At 39.4% G+C, this 15953-nt stretch overlaps 1 protein-coding gene across 4 annotated transcripts; it reads right to left on the reverse strand.

Annotated features, from left to right (window-relative positions):
• Positions 1-1669: 1669 nt before the first annotated feature.
• LOC131460253 (dual specificity calcium/calmodulin-dependent 3',5'-cyclic nucleotide phosphodiesterase 1B-like) lies at positions 1670-15813 on the reverse strand. 4 transcript variants are annotated; one of them, XM_058630575.1, is made up of 14 exons: positions 15635-15813; positions 11060-11173; positions 9662-9844; positions 9131-9197; positions 8881-8997; positions 8523-8663; positions 8117-8217; positions 6662-6787; positions 5561-5662; positions 5355-5475; positions 3545-3626; positions 3195-3312; positions 2394-2530; positions 1670-2217 (listed from the first exon to the last, which is right to left on the reverse strand). In XM_058630575.1, exons 1-14 carry the CDS (start codon positions 15709-15711, stop codon positions 2129-2131), a joined length of 1575 nt encoding a protein of 524 aa, XP_058486558.1. In that variant the 5' UTR covers positions 15712-15813; the 3' UTR covers positions 1670-2128. The 4 variants fall into 4 exon arrangements, with proteins under 4 accessions (XP_058486558.1, XP_058486557.1, XP_058486560.1 ...); XM_058630574.1 differs by having other exon boundaries at positions 5355-5478; XM_058630577.1 differs by lacking the exon at positions 15635-15813 and adding an exon at positions 13359-13600.
• Between the last annotated feature and the right edge of the window lie 140 nt (positions 15814-15953).

Raw genomic sequence — 15953 nt, forward strand, 5'->3', positions numbered from 1 at the left:
ACATACATTTTTCATAACGAGCGGATCTTCACAAGTATCTTTGCGAACACTGCAGCGATTTTAGCTACATGTGATATTTCCATTTTTGAGGTACAATCCTTGATGGAATTATATTTGGTGTGATATTATATTACAATCGTCTAAGAGGGTTAGGGCATACAATAGGATCTCTTGAGAGTTAGAAGCTAAGTTGATGTTTCGATTCATTTCTACATCAAGCTAATCTTGTACTTTTTAATTTGACTCAAGAGGTTGAGCATCTTTAAAGAAAGAAAAAAAAACATGTAGGACACCATGTGCATCGTTTTTGTTGTTGTTGCTGAAATACTGAAACCACTTGAGACAAAACAAATGAATGAAATCAGAATCGTCATGTCTGTTTTGTATTCATGTGACTGCTCGTGTTGAGTTACAGCAGCGAGTACTGCATAATTGCTTTCCTCGGGTCAGTAACAGTTTGAGTTTCATTCGTCCTCCCTGTCCTAAAATGAAGGTGTTATTATGAACTGTATAAGTGACACCTGTGAAAATTAGAAATTGGGTTTGAATCTGAGGCCACGGGGCAGTCCCAGAGCCAGGTGTCTGACTTTTTCCTCTACAACCCCTCCTGCTGGTAGAGCACGGAACTGAACTTTTTAAACTTGAATTGACTTTTTCTTTCAGTAGAAAAAGTAACATGTATAGAAAATGTAGAGTCAATACTCAACTAAACATTGTATTCACTGGAGAGGTGCAGGTATACTCTGTGTTCATTTACTCCCCTAATAAGAAAGTCTAAATGTTGTTATAAGCTTTTCTGCAAAGGTCAAGCGTGTATTATAACAGGACAGACAACACACTGGGCTCATGGTGCATCCCTGCTTCTTTAAAGTCCAGAGAATACAGAACCTGTGGGCTGATGTTTGTAAACACAGCAGAGGCAAAGGTTGCCCCTCTCTTGCTTTTCATAGCCTCCATGTAAACAGACAAGGGTCACACTGCGTCAGACTCAGACGTGGTATTTTGTATTATTAGAACCTACAGTTATTATGAGAAGTTTTTGTAGTGTGTACGCCACATACACATACAGAAATGCTGATACTTTAGCCTCAAGCTACTTAGTCGCTTTTCATTCTCTTCCTCTCTGAGCGCATCAGCAAATAAACACCAATCCCAGATTCCCTCTGGTTTCGTGAACGTTTTTTGTTCACCTGGCGCTTAGCACCACTAATACTTGCATTTCTTAGTTTGTCCGACCCAGCGCACTGTCCAAAGTTTGTCGCCCAGAAACGTCCAGAGCAAAACAAAGAGAAAACAGTAACCTCCAGCAGAGGGCAGTGTATCACTGGATTAAAAACACCACCACAGGGATTAACTCAAATTTGAACAAAATCCAATAGTATAATTGATAAGATTCTGTTTAGCTGAGAAATCCACTGCAACAATAATTTTGCAAAAACCCCATTAAATTCTTTATTACTTCTATGTTCATGTCTCTGCAGTTACAGTGTGGTATGAAACACCCGAGGCCTGATCACTTAATTGATTTGGATCGATTCATGTAGGGCCCCCTCTTCAAGGCCCCCCTAATGCTTTTGAACCTCCCTGGCTTGACATTCTTGCAAAAAGTGCTGTGCTTGCATGTAGAACAAGAGTCCAATACTTGTTTTAATAAGACAAGAAAAGATGCTTGAGTTGAATTTTTTTTAATGTTTAAGAAGCCCCGCCTCTTACATAATCCATGCCAAACAGCACACATAGCAAATAATATATTTTCAATATTTATTGCATGATTAAATGATGTGTGTGTGTGTGTGTAGTTCAAACTACAAAACATACAATAGGTGTTTGTTTTTCGGTGGCAAATTAAATTAATGACATGGACTATACCGTAACATGGCCAGCATGTCGACTTTTGCATTTAAGTTATGGTAGTATGCTACACTTGATAAGACATCAGGACATTTCTATGACTATACTGCATCTTACCTTGGGAAGATGATCTTAAAAGTTCATTAAAAACCCGTGGTTTGTTGCTGTATATAGTATAGTAGAGTAAGGCATTCCAAACCTCAGTTAACCTTGATAGATAATCGGTCGGCTACACATGTATATATCACAGAGGTTACGAGCGGAGGTGAGGTCTTGCCTACTGGTTCGAAACTGTGGTGGGGGAATTTTCTGACTGCTCTTCTTGACTGGTCCTTCGTTCTCTCGTCAGGCTTGGGTCTGAAAATCCTGGAGGGTTGAGGATATTGGGAGATACAGGAACATTTGTAAGGGAAAAAGAAAAAGAAAATTGTATCTTCATCTGTCTCTTTATGAGATTACTCTGAATTTAATAAAACAATTTAAACATTAAAGGGACTGAACACAAATCATTCACTGACATTTAATTAAATAATGTCACCCACCATTGGAGCCACTTTCCTTCCATTGGAGCTTGTTGTCTTCGGTGTGTCGTGTCCACGTGGAACGGAAGCTCACCAGCTCTGCTGTGATGTGGGCGAGACTCCACTGCAGACCTCTGGAACTTTCCTTCCAAAGATTACTATTGAGAAATAACAGAGTGCTCTCATACCAGACCTTTTTACTTTCACACCTTTTTCTATATTTATTATATCCTCCTTGTAAAGGAGGTTCTGATCTGATCTAACGGCAAAAGTAAAGTGTGTGGTTCTCGTCCCTATAAATGAAAAAAGATATAAGATATACAAATTCGTCTTAGAGCCGATCCATTTCCTCCACAGCAGATAATGGTTCACTTCTCCATTTAATGATTATTATTTATTTTCAAACTTTTATTTGTGACTCTTTATTTATTTATTTAAGAGAGAGAGAGAGAGAGAGAGAGAGAGAAGCATTAAGAACATGGGGTTATAAAAATTGTCAATAACGCATGTTCCTTAAGTTCCAGATCAGAGGATCACAGTAATTTCCTTTCTTGGTATAATGCTCCCTGATTAAGCCTTGCTCACCCTGCAGCCACCTCATGTATAAAAGTCTAGCTCCCCCACTGCTGCTATGGCTATTGCTTCATATTTAATGAACATTAATGCCCGACAAGAAAGTGAATAGATGTATTTGCCAAAGCTCTGTGTCATAGGCTCCAGTTTTCAGTACGCATTAATTCAGTGTCATAGCTAAACTTTGTATTTTTTATTCCAAAAGGTATATTATTGTGACTGTGGTGCATGTTTTGTCTGTATGAATACCTGTGTCTGTTACAGGGGTCTGGTGGACCAGGATTCTCCTCCACCAAAGGAATAACAATCTTTTCAGCCATGTCCGTCAGCAGAGAAAATGTAGGATATACAATGAAATCTATAAAACCTGCAGGAATAAATGCTGGCACATTAGCATGTGAAAACAAATATATTATAATATTGTGAAGTGTGAATAACTTTGTAGCAGAAAAGAAATGCAAATGAGTTCAACAATGGTAGTAAATTTCATTATTGTAATACTGAACCTTGAATAAAATCTGTACTCAGTTCACACAAGGTAAAAAAAAAAAACATCACTGACAAGAATAAAGGTTTTGGGAAGTGTTTGTCAGACTCACCAATCTGGGACTCAGCTACCAGGGTGCTTTTACGATCACACAGAGGAGAGAAGGGTAGGTTGAGCTCCGCCTCTCTATCACCCTCACAAAGACAGACAGAGAGAGAAAATATCTTAAAGGGCATCCCACTCATTACCTGAAAATAACTTTCTAAAGGTCAGCTGATTCCGAACCTTACAAGCAAACAAAATCATGTAAGAAACCCAAAAAACAAAGGAAGCATGTCAGAGAGAGGTTTGTAACATCTTATTTTTAAAGATAGCAGAGCTCAACACCAGGTTCTTGGAACATTTTATATTCCACAGACTTTTAAGGTAGCTGCAATAGTGAAAGTTACAAAATGATCTTTACGTGACCTCAAAATAGACTTCCTGCTAAATCTTGGTACTGCATTTGACAGCATATAATTTAATGAAAAAGACAGGAGATTGTATTAAATGAAATACTCTGTTTGTTTGTTTAAGCCCTCAGCCTATTTTGTAGGTCACTGCTCGAAAATTGCACACTCATAATGAAATGAGTATCTGCAACCACAAGGTGTACTTGTCAGAGTAAAGGGAACACTTGTGAGATTTGTCAAGATGCGTAAATATCACGGCATGTGCGACTGGTGAAGAGTAAATGAAGATGTCACACCACAAAAAAAAAAAAAATTCAAGCTTGCCTAAAGAAAACCCAGGATGAGTATGTTTGGAATGATGCAGTTGCAGCTCTAAACTTCTATGAAACCATAGCACAATATGTGACCATTATCTCTGCAAAGGTGGACTTTGATCAAGGGAAGCAAAACAACATTTTAGTTTTAGTTTGTTTTAGTATAGAAAGTACAGACAAGGTCTCATTTGGCACATTTTTGGCAACATCTGTGCCATTTGAATTTTCTCATGTATTAAATTACTTATTTAATTTTCACTATTAGTGTTCAATTAAAGAATTTATGGCTTTGTTTCAAAGTTTCAACTATATATTTCCTGTTCCAAAAACAAACACAAGATGGCAGGACTGAGCTGTATCCCAGTACAAGCCTGCTGTAATTGTAATGCTTCCCCAGGGTCCTAATCTCCGTTTGAGACGCCCGGAATAATTTGAGTGTAACACAGGAAGTCCGTCTGACTAGACAGAGCGTCGTTTTGGCTGTAAATATCAACTTTTTGACGGAGAAACATCAAAGGTAAGAGCAATTTTACAACAGTTGTTCGGCGAAGCGATTTCTGTTGTCTTTATACTTTGGTTTTTATCTCTCTTTCTCTCTTTGGTGTGGAGTGCTTTGTGACGTATATCCTCAGAATCAGTAGAGTCTCTGCTTTCATTCGAGTTGTAGCCTGTGGTGTGTGTGTGTTCTGGATTAAGTGTTGTCAGGTTAGATCCAGATTATGTGGCGAGTGGGTTGACACAGCGGTGCCGTACGAAGTTTGATATGTAGTAATTCATTTAGTTGTTATTTGAGCTTTCACATTTAAAATAGTTTATACAGTCTTGTAGTTTATATATATTTTGCTGTTTAATGTGATGTGCACCATCACTATATTATTTTGTGTGTAATGCAGTGTTCCACAATATTATTATTAAAATTAATATTACCCCAAGACTCTCTGGGTCCCCCAGTTGGGGGATCTTTGGGCTTTTCTTCCATAGATACAAAATTAACCATGGAGGTCAGCAGTGTATTCATCACCAAAGCTAGATAAATTAATCAGGTTCTTTACCTGTTATTGTACTTGATTTTAAGTTCTCCAGACAAACACTGTCATTATTTCTCTACACAGTCAGTCTCCTGATGAATCTATCATGAATCTATCAGCGTTATTACCTGCCTGAAAAACTCCTCCATCAGGGATTTGGTCCAGCGTGAATGCAGTGCCCAGGGCTTGGATGGGTGGCTTATGTCAGCCGTGTGGAGTAACAGAGAAAGCGCTTTAGGCTTATCAATCCTGCTGGAGAAAGCATAATTCAATAATTTAAGTCAAATGTGTGTCATGCACAGTGTGAATAATAGCACCGTCACATTGGCATTACCGCTCTTGTTGTTGTAGGCAGGATTTCATGGCTTTGACTTGGAGTAAGTGGGAGGACATGTCTGTGGACAAAACCATCTCTATAACCAGTGATCGTAGCTCCCTACACACACACACACACACACACACATACAAGAAATAGAGTTTAGTAGTTGTACTTGCTTGATGAGAAAAAGATAGTGGAGGTGTAATTTTATTACATTTTAGAGCCCTTCAATAAATACAATATTCTAATACTGTATCAATCATACTTTATATCAAGTATCAACCTTCATGAATGTGCAAATCTCTATATACAGTATGAATATAATTTGACAGTATACACTGTAATCCATTTCAGACGTTATAGTCGAAGATTTACATTGCAGAATATGATCTTATTTCGTTATTGTAATCCATAACTTTCAACTACTGGTTCTAAAGGGCTGGCTGTGAGTCACCAGGAGGTCGGGGGTCGATTCCTAGCTCCACTACTCCACCTGCCATTGTGTCCCTTGGCAAATTGCTTCTGATATGAATGGGTGATATAGATGTGTGATAGAAAAAGTGCTGTATAAAGATGTATTGTATGAATGAGGGTGTAAATGGATTGGTCTTAAAGACTTGAAAGGCCCTAAAGAAATACAGACTATATATTTTAGAGGTTAACGTATGTACATTCTATTGTATATCACAATATTGTTGACTTATGAAATGTATTTTTCAGTCCTGTATACTACAAGTACTGTTTACTACAATATATATACTGTATACTGTAGTTTACATTTAAAAAATATATATATTTTACTGAAAGAACTGTAGTTTTAGCAAGTCATAGTAATGTATGGCGTGTGTGGGACTGACTAACTTACTGTAAGTGGTCATGTGCCCACTAATGTGTTTTAATGGTTTTTATAAACTGAGGACTATAGCACAGAAAATGACCCATTAGACTTCAGTCACAAGTGTTTTACAGTCTTCTTATAGGACTCTTTCTTATTTTAACAGCTGGCTTTTATGGCTGATAAAACTTAGGGTAAACTTTGTAACCAATAACCTATTTTGAGTGGGTACACTTGAAGTTTCAGTTCATTTTCATTGATTAGAAATCTTGTCATCTTACATCCATTCTTCTCGTGACAAATTCATGAAGATGTTCATTTGCTCATTCTGCAGAAGCCGAAATGCAGCACTTAGGTGATGGCTTTCCTGTACCGATCGGTCGTTGTATGTCAAGGCAAACTCTGACCTGAAAAACAAAGTCAGACACTGAGAGAGCAAGAGAGGGTAGGCACTGAGACAGATATGAATAGACGGGTAATCAATCATTTACATAATCTGACTGTTTAATTTGATGTGCAAAAGTGGTGACTACGTACACTGTTTATTCTTTCCTTTATTGATTATATTGAATCTTCTTCCAGTCTTTACAATGAAATCAACAACTAATATTCTGCTGAGAAAGTTTTTGAAGATGACATTTGGTTAAATGTTCATTTTATTTGTTAGAGTTGTTATTTTTTAATTGGTTAAGGTGCATGTGGGTTGAGGTGCTCTGAAATGGCAATAAGATTTTGTGGTGGTTCAATAATTAAATCATTACAATAGAAATAATGCTTTGAAACTGAATAATACATTCTTGTGTTCTCCCCAGATAACCCCACAAAATAGTTTGTTTTCGGGACATGTATTTGTTTGGAATGATTCACTTGTCTGGAAACTATTTATTTGCACGTTTAATTTAGTCGCTGTGCAGTGACTGTGATCTATGCCAGCCAGCCAATTATAATTAATGACAAAATGACAAAGTGAACATTTAGACACAGGCTCCTCTCATCCTGCAATTAACAACAAATTACATGGTTATTTTGACACTCTATTATAGGAAACTTACAGTGCCCAAACACACAAGGAAGGTTTTATGTTACAGGCGTTTTAGCTTTTGAGACATGACTTTTGTGGACGAACCTTAAAAAGTCATTGAGCCATTGAGTCATGCAATGCCCCCAGCCTTGAGTTGAGTTTCTGAGCTTTGTGGATCCAGAGGCTGCACGACACGAAGCTGTTTGCAGTGTCAAATGTTGACTGATGTTGAATGGGGAATTGTTGGTAAATGGTGAAACTGTAGGAGGATAGTGAGAAATGTCTTCTGCTACAGGAGATGTTTTCAATATTTATTTTTCCATTATGAGGATTTGTAACTATCTCAGTATTTCAAGCCTGTAGTCGGTGAGTGTTTGTCAGTGTGTAGGTGGAGAATGACCTTTAGATAGATGCTGTTTGGATAACTGTAACCAAGACATGTTGTCTTTGAATGAGTAGGCATCTTTGCGCTTTAGTCCCAAAGTAAAGCATAATGATGATGATGGGTGCCATGAGACTGCGTTCTTTAGTCCTCTTATGTGGAAAATCAACATCTAAAAATACTGTGTTTGCATTAGCATCTCTCTCTCTCTCTCTCTCTCTCTCTCTGTCTCCAGTTTTGCTGTTCTAATATTTTATAACAGGATGTTGCATCAGTATAAATAGCTGGTGCTTTGCAGCTCACACAGAATACAGCATCAGAAAAGGAGCTTACTTTGTGTGGATGTGGAAGTTGTTTGTGGTTCCTGTGTGTTCGTAGTCATGGATGGCTGCGGCAAATAGTGAAGCCATCACCTCGAGCTCTGTCAGCCAGTGCTTTTAGACAGAGAGATGAAACAAAGTATCAGAAATATGCTGTAGGCATAGCAGGCTATATATATAATATACTTTAACAGGATCATGTCAACTGTGACCAAATAACATAAACGAGCCACACTGTTGCACTACACAGATGTTTCCTCCAATGCATTGAACACAGACACAGTTTAATGTGTATGTGGTGATCTTTGCCTGGAAATAGTACTCAGTTGTTGAGTTAGGTTTGGTAGCAAATGCCAGTGTTTTATGGCTTTTTAAAATGCTTCGCTTTAAGATTCATTTATTGTGGAGAGATCCAGTACCACAAGTCCAGTGCGCAGCAGCAGGCAGTGCATTGTTTGCGTCACATCAGCAGCATGGACGTGACTGTGGTAAGGGTTGTTGTGTCTGCAATATCCTCTCTCAAGTGCAGACAAGAACTCTGTCAGGCAACCGATGGGTATCTGCAACATGTAGCATTACATTTAAAAATCCAGCATTCAGTTTGTATTCACCATGCGGCAACACCACATATTGATGAGACCCAATATATCTACTCATTATAACACAACAATAGGGTCCATTTTAATGGGCAGTGAGAAAAGTAATATTATTTTAACCACAAACTAACAGTACAGAAAGTGTGCCATGATGTGCATTTTAAATCTCAAACTGAAAGACCTTAAAACGGCTGTTGAGCTCATATCTGGTGACTAGCTCAAAGAAAATAGTCTGTAGTGCATGATCAGAGCTGGTCACGTTCAGAGCAAACACATCAAAGTTCCAGCGGTCAACATCCTGAGGGAAAAAAAGGGAAAGTGACGGCGTTAATAACGCATACTTGTGCCGTGTATACTGGCTCTTTTGTGATGTCCGATTTATTTCATGAACACACGATTCACTGTGAGATTTATGATTAGTTGGGGCTTACCCTGAGGCAGTTTACGACCGCCACAGGTTGGTCGGGCATGGCTGCAGTGTAGGCCCTCTTGAACATCCTGGAATAATGCAATGTTTATGTTGAGTTCAGCTAAAGTTCACATGTTGACACTGTGCAGTGAACTCGACTCAGGGGCTGTTTATAAAATTTATCCAAAGTCCCTGTCCCCTTTTGGAAGGATGTTTTCAAGAGAGAAGGAGGATAATGTTTCACAGTGTGTTGGAGCCGTCTGTATTTTGTCTGTAACATCACTGTATGAACTTAAATTAGAGTTATAGCACTTGAATCATTTACAATGGAAGTTCTATGGTACATGATAATCGTTTCCTGGTATTATTACACCTATGCGTCGTAAAGGAAACACAGAGCTGTGCTACAGAAGCTGCATCGTTACTGTAAACATTCTGACACAATTACACAGGATTTGTTTAATGTTTGTGCCAAAAATCACTTGGCTATAATAGCATCAACCCTTTTTTATGATCCCAAAATATATTACAATGAGCAAGAGTGTTGATATACCTCTCCACAAATATCCCCGCCTGCACTGCATGGACGATGCTGCGGAATTTGGGCTTTTCATCTGTGCGTCGCGCAGGCCGCCGCACCCTCTGGGTGAAGGTGGACGCCAGCCAGTCGGTGACCTCTGAGGGCACGCCGTCGGACTGCAGCTGCTGAAGATCGTCTTCAGATTCCAGGCACTGCCTGTGAGCGCAACCAGGCACACACATAGACACAAACACTGATTGCTGTGGTATGAAAAAGAAAAATCTGTGACAAACATGGGATGAAATATAAAAGAAATATAGACAGAAATATAGTGTATAGCCTGGACTTCTGCACATTTCTGTCACTGGCTAAGATACTGTACAGAGTCCAACAATGAAGTGTGATCTCTTTTTCCATTATTTTTAACCATAAAGCATGCAGGTTTAAATAGACTGTGAAATAGAGACATTTTCCCTTCTTTTTTTGCCCTCTTGCTCTTTCTGTTGGTCTAGAAAGGTATCCTCCATGGGGTCATGGGGAGCTGTCATACCCTGGACTTTTTTGTTTTATTTACATTAAGTTTTTAATGTTTTTGAGAGAATTACACTTGGACAGAATTCCAGCTTTTATCATGGATGTAAGAATTGACAGCAACCATGTTTAGACATTTGTAGGATAATGTCCTCAACCTGAAGTCAGAGTTCTGAGAAAAGTATAAGCTAGTGGATAGCTTTGACCCATACCTGTTTCCCAGTTCAAGCATAATTTTCAACATAATTTCCCCATAATATTGTATGCTGCTGTCAAGCTGCTGCAATTGCCATCAACATAATTGCTGGTCTCTCGTCTGCAGTCGTGCTCAAACCAATTAAATTCTGGTGCTGGAGGGTAGACTGGTTCTTCTGTTATCACTAGCATACTGTGCTGCTATCGTGTCACATTGTGTTTCCCTATTAATACATCTGATGCATTTTAGTCACAATTTGACCTTTTTTTTTTTTCCTGTGTTGAGTTTGTTCCAGGCTTCAGCAGAAACCCACATTCTGTTACCGGTGGTTAGCCTGACCGTGTGGTACTCAGAAAACTAGACAACTAGAGAAATCACTCAGATCACGCTGGTCCACTCAGTTACCCACAGTGTAAAAATAAATCATGACCCAGTCATAACCTACATCCTTCAAAATATATGGTGGAGTGGCTCAGTGGTTAAGACCCTACCTTGTGTACCAAAGACATCATGGTCGCAAGTTCGATTCCACCCCTGGCTAAATTGTACTTGATTCCATTGTAAGTCGCTTTGGATAAAAGCGTCTGCTAAATGACATGTAATGTAATGAGATAGAGAGGCTACAAGAAAGAGGTGTGAAACTTAATCTCAATGAGACTGGGAAAAAAATAAAGAAATAAAAATACAAAAAATAAATAAAAAACCTTGTTCCGTCAAGGTAAACTGCCTCCAGTAATGATGCTGTGAAATCCAGATTCTTTTTGATGTCTTCAAAGTCGACATCTTTCTCCTCCAGCTGCTTCAGAATGCCCCTCAACCTGAACAGAAGCAAAATCATTAACGTGGAAGTGATCAAATCAAACGTACATGAAAACCCCTGAAACATGCCCAACGTTATAAAAGCAATAGGAAACTTTTTGTGGAAATGGTTAAAAGCTACACCTGCAGTAACCTTTACTCACAGTGGGTGCAGTCATAGAAGTTAGCTCCAGAAGAAAAGTCTATTTGAACAAAATGGCAGCCTTCTAAACAAGAGCCTCTGAAAACTGTCAGCACTTGTTGCTGTCAGGAGAAAGTGCAAAGGTCTGAGAAGTGACATCAGGGTGAAAAACTCCTCATGAAAAAGTTCATTTGGAAACAATTTAAATGCCAAGCTGCTTTCAGTTGCCAGTGGCAAAAAAGGCATCGTTAGTGCCAAATTTTCCATGAAAAAAAAAAAAAAAAAAAATTCCCATGGTCAGGGGCTTATGTAACCCATATTTTTGTCAAAGTTGGCTCAGTGAAGAATTATATTTTTGCATTTTTGGGACACATTCTGCTCTCATCTGAAAATGTTTTTCTTGCTCGTGGTTCAGAGACTTTCACCAAAGACAAATAGTCAGCAGAGTAAATGCTTAGACCACATGTCACCTACAGTGTAACCCACCTGCAGTGTGTTTATGCAACCTCATCTCACTGATAAATCCAAAAGCTTTCATACGCTGATGCAGTGTCACGTGAAAGTTCTCTGGAATCTTCCTACTTTGATAAGATTTTATTTTCTCCCTGGCTGTTTGAACAAAAGGTTTATTTGATATGATAACACATTTGTGCCACAGATAATTCCCCTAAAACATTTTGGGCTCTCTGTATGATACCCTGAACAATTGTGTTCCAACTGTGCCAGGCTACGCTGTGGAGCCGACTCCTAGGGAGGAGACGCTCACAGCTTTTCAAGTGTTTATCACGCTGGCAAGAGCTTTCAAAAGCTGTTGAGTCATAAAAATAGCATGCGTCTGAATACCACTGCTCACTTTCAATCTCAAGTAATCTTTTGTGATAACGCAGTATTTTTTGTTTCAACTGTTTGCACATGGCGGCATAGTGGCTAGCACTTTTGCCCTGCAGCAAAAAGACCCAGGTTCCCAACCCGGTCTGACTGAGGGCCTTTCTCATGTACACTTGACAGGTTCTCCTGTTAACTGAAGACTTAAGATGTCTGTTAACTTAAGATGTGAATGTGAGTGAATGGTTGTTAGTGTCTGCGTGTTTGCACTGCTATAGATGGGTGACCTGTCCGGGGTGTACCCCACCTTTTGCCCCATGTCAGCTGGAATTGGCTCCCGCTCCCTGCGACCCTCATGTGGAGGATAACACGCTAGACAATGAGTGAGTGAATGTTTGCAGTGGAAGAGCGGCTGACAGGACGTTTACAGGAAATTTCACGTCAAGTGCACTTGAGGAACTTTGTTTACAGAGACAAAGGACACATTTCCCTTTTGCTTGGACATTGTTTAATCTCCACACTGCGTAGTGTCATCCTGGAGGTAATCTAAGTGCATATCAGAAAGTGCTATAAAAATCTACACTTTTTGCCAGCACAATTCTCTATATAATGTATCTCAAAACAAGAAGAAAACAAAAAGGTTAAATCCATACCAGATTAGCAAGTGAAAAGTGTTGTGAATTATCTCGTGTGCATAGCGAACTCTAAAGAAATGTGTCAGTTTATGTTCTAAATACTAACCCAAAACCACCAAGGGTCTAAAGCACACACTAATAAAGCAATGTGTTTCTCAAAACAAAACCACATGACCCATTACATCTGCAGCACATTTCCCTCCCACTGCAGAAGCATGAGCGAGATGTGCAACCACTGAGAGCAACAAGTGTTTGTGCACATGCTGATAGTCAGAGAAAGTCTTGAATGTAAGAATTAACTTCTTTTTTTCAGCATATGGAGGATGTGTGCAGTCATGAAATGCTTTAAAAGCCACAGCATTATTACCACATCATTGTTCACTGCATGGTGTGGTTTTTACACGTTATTTTCTTTGATACAAAACAAGAACCCTACTCCAACAGAATATGATACAGACATTGACCAAATCAAACGGTACCTAGCTGTGTTCATTTCAAAGGTTTAGCATGTTGGCTTGAGACCAGTAAGCCCGTGAGAAGCCGAACATGTAGAAAAATGGATTATTACGATATAACCTGTACTCATTTTTAACCCTGCCTTACCTAGAGATGGGGATCTGCAGTCGTTTCTTACGGATTCGCACAAGTTCAGCCATTCCACACTCAAGTTGTCCCCAAATAGACCCCAGAGTTAAAAAAAAAAAAAAGAAAGAGAAAAAAAAAGCAATAAGATGAAAAAAGAAGAAAGAAAAATGGTTGTAGAGAAATAGTAAGCAGAAAAGTTCTCCAAACCACCAACACAAACTTTGTTCGTCCTGAGACAGACTTCTGTTTCAACAGCTCTCCCACCCACTTCTGGGGGACCCACTACAGTTCACTCTGATTGGTGAGGCAGGCCTAAACTGTGTGTGTGTGTGTGAGAGAGAGAGAGAGAGAGAGAGTGTATGTGTGTGTGTGTGTGTGTGTGTGCTTTAGAGAGAGTGTGTCTTTGTCAGTGACTGTTTGTGTATATGCATGCACCCGTTGTGTGAAGTGAGTTACTTGACCTGACTCACTGATGAAGTGTTGACTGCGAGGCTTTCAAGCAGTGTGTACTCAAATCCCAAATGAGAATTTTCCACCACAGCCGCAAATCAGGGAACTACACAGAGTGTCTTTGAGTGAAACCCACCAGAGTCACCCGAACCAAAATACATAAACAAAGCCTGTCCTCAAAACCCACAACAGGCCAATAGTTTTACTTCTGTTTTTGGTACTGCTGCGCACTTAAGATGCATTCAATGAAATTATATTTCTCTTCATTACTATAACATGCTGCTTTTTTTTTATATCCCTATGTGAGGAGTTAAAGACAAAAGTCATCGAGCAAAAACTAATTTGTCAAGACATAATTCAGCCAAACCTTCAGTGACACACCCGGCTGTGGCGGCTTCAGTAGACGGCACAGAGACTCCGATCATATACTACAGGTCCGTAATTTACATTAAGAACAGAGCCAAACTGGCATGGCTCATAAATATCTCACAAGTGTTTAGTTAGCACTTAAGAGACTCAAATGAAGTCACTCTTCTGTCCAATGAGGCATCATAAAAGGAGAGCGAGTCATCTAAACAAGTTCCTAAATCCATGAATGTTTTTTGTTTTTTTCGTGGAGTACTGTGAGAGCTCGACCATGGCTTGGGAAAACCCCTGCCTGCTGTCCATCTCCCTGCGTGTCCTGCTTTGACTGCTGGGTCACGCTAACTCTCAGACTCCCATGCTCTTTGACATGGCATGGCATATTGCAAAGATGAAGTGAAGTAACATTACGACGTATGATTCTCCATCCCATGTGTCACTTTAAGTTGCCTGTCTCCCACCAAAAGCAATGTATCGCTCTAAACATAGAGAATCAACACTCACGTCGCCATGTCAAATGAAAAGTATAAGGGGAATTCATGCAGTGTTGCTTAAATCCAGCTAAAATCTCTTGGCTGATTTTCTTTTGTTGGGTTGCCAGCCTTTCGTATAATAATGTCTCTCTTTTTCTTTCCCTCTTCCCTCCATTATCCTCTCAGTCTCCCTCTGATGATGATGAACATACTAATTCGGATCTTTTTCTGTCCACTGAGTGACCCGAGCCAATTATTCTCGCCGGCCCAACACTTCAGAGAGAGAGAAATCTGGCTTTGTGGCACCATAAATCACACTGGGATGGTACGTGACTCTGCATGGGAATGGGATATTTAAAGGGCCGGGGATGCTGGGAGGCACATAGAGTGGTCCTTTTGATTTTTACAACAGTGAAATTAGGTTTTGTAAAACCAAAATTAAATCCTAACGCGTGACAACTACCACAGTTTCTTTTTCAATTGCTAACGCACTAAAGCATTGGTAAAAACAGGAGCTACCTTTTCAAAACCCTTCACACAGTCTGTGCAACAGTTCATCTCACCTCCAAAACACATACATGTCTCAAAATAAGCTTCCTAAAAGTTTCACTTTGTTGTCAATATTTTGTTTCTATAGATTCCAATGTGGCTGCAGCAGAAATGCATCATTCAGTTTTGACTGTAAATTTCAGTGTGCTAGCATTTGAAAAATGTGCTGCAAAAGTATAGTGATTTGCAGATGTTGGCTTAAGTTTTTTAACAATGTGACTTGAAAAAAACTACAATTAAGTAATTGTAACCTAATGTTACTGCTCAGCAGCATCACTAACAGACACAAATCGTCATTGCACCACCCACAGAACATTTACTGAGTAACCTTCTGTATCTGTACAGCCTGTAAACACACAACTCTGTCCCATCAGCAGAATGACAAAAATGATCATATTTAACATTTTTGCATAAAAATAAACATGCAACAAAAAAAAGAAGAATAAAACAGATGCTGACCTTTCCAGTGTGGTTGTCCATGTCGCAAGACAGAGATGTCTATCAGCTGCTTTGTGTAGCTCACGTGTCGGTGTCATGACCTCTGGCTCGGAGTGCTGCTGCAGACCATGTGTGTGTTTGAAAGTGTTGGAGAGAGTTGAGAGACTCACTGAGCTTGTGCTTCTTTGTTGCTAGAAATCCATCAATATGTGATTTGTCTGCTGTTTGAATGTGTATATCTTCAATAGTTTATGTTAATCTACACTGTCCTGTTTAGACTCAGTGATACATGTTGTCCCTCCCTCTGTATATGTATAGACGGCTACATTTGCAGTGTGTG

Source organism: Solea solea, chromosome 6, assembly GCF_958295425.1.
Source record: "Solea solea chromosome 6, fSolSol10.1, whole genome shotgun sequence".
Classification (NCBI taxonomy): domain Eukaryota; kingdom Metazoa; phylum Chordata; class Actinopteri; order Pleuronectiformes; family Soleidae; genus Solea; species Solea solea.

Bases quoted from the DNA above. Each gene is read 5' to 3' on its own strand.
- LOC131460253 (XM_058630574.1), bottom strand. From the start codon at position 15,711: ATGACACCGACACGTGAGCTACACAAAGCAGCTGATAGACATCTCTGT. The intron at 8,218-8,522 runs GTACTGGATCTC...TCTGTCTAAAAG, and splicing joins TGCTGCGCACTGGACTTGTG to CACTGGCTGACAGAGCTCGA. The intron at 3,627-5,354 runs GTAATAACGCTG...TGTCTTTGTGAG, and splicing joins TGGAGGAGTTTTTCAGGCAG to GGTGATAGAGAGGCGGAGCT.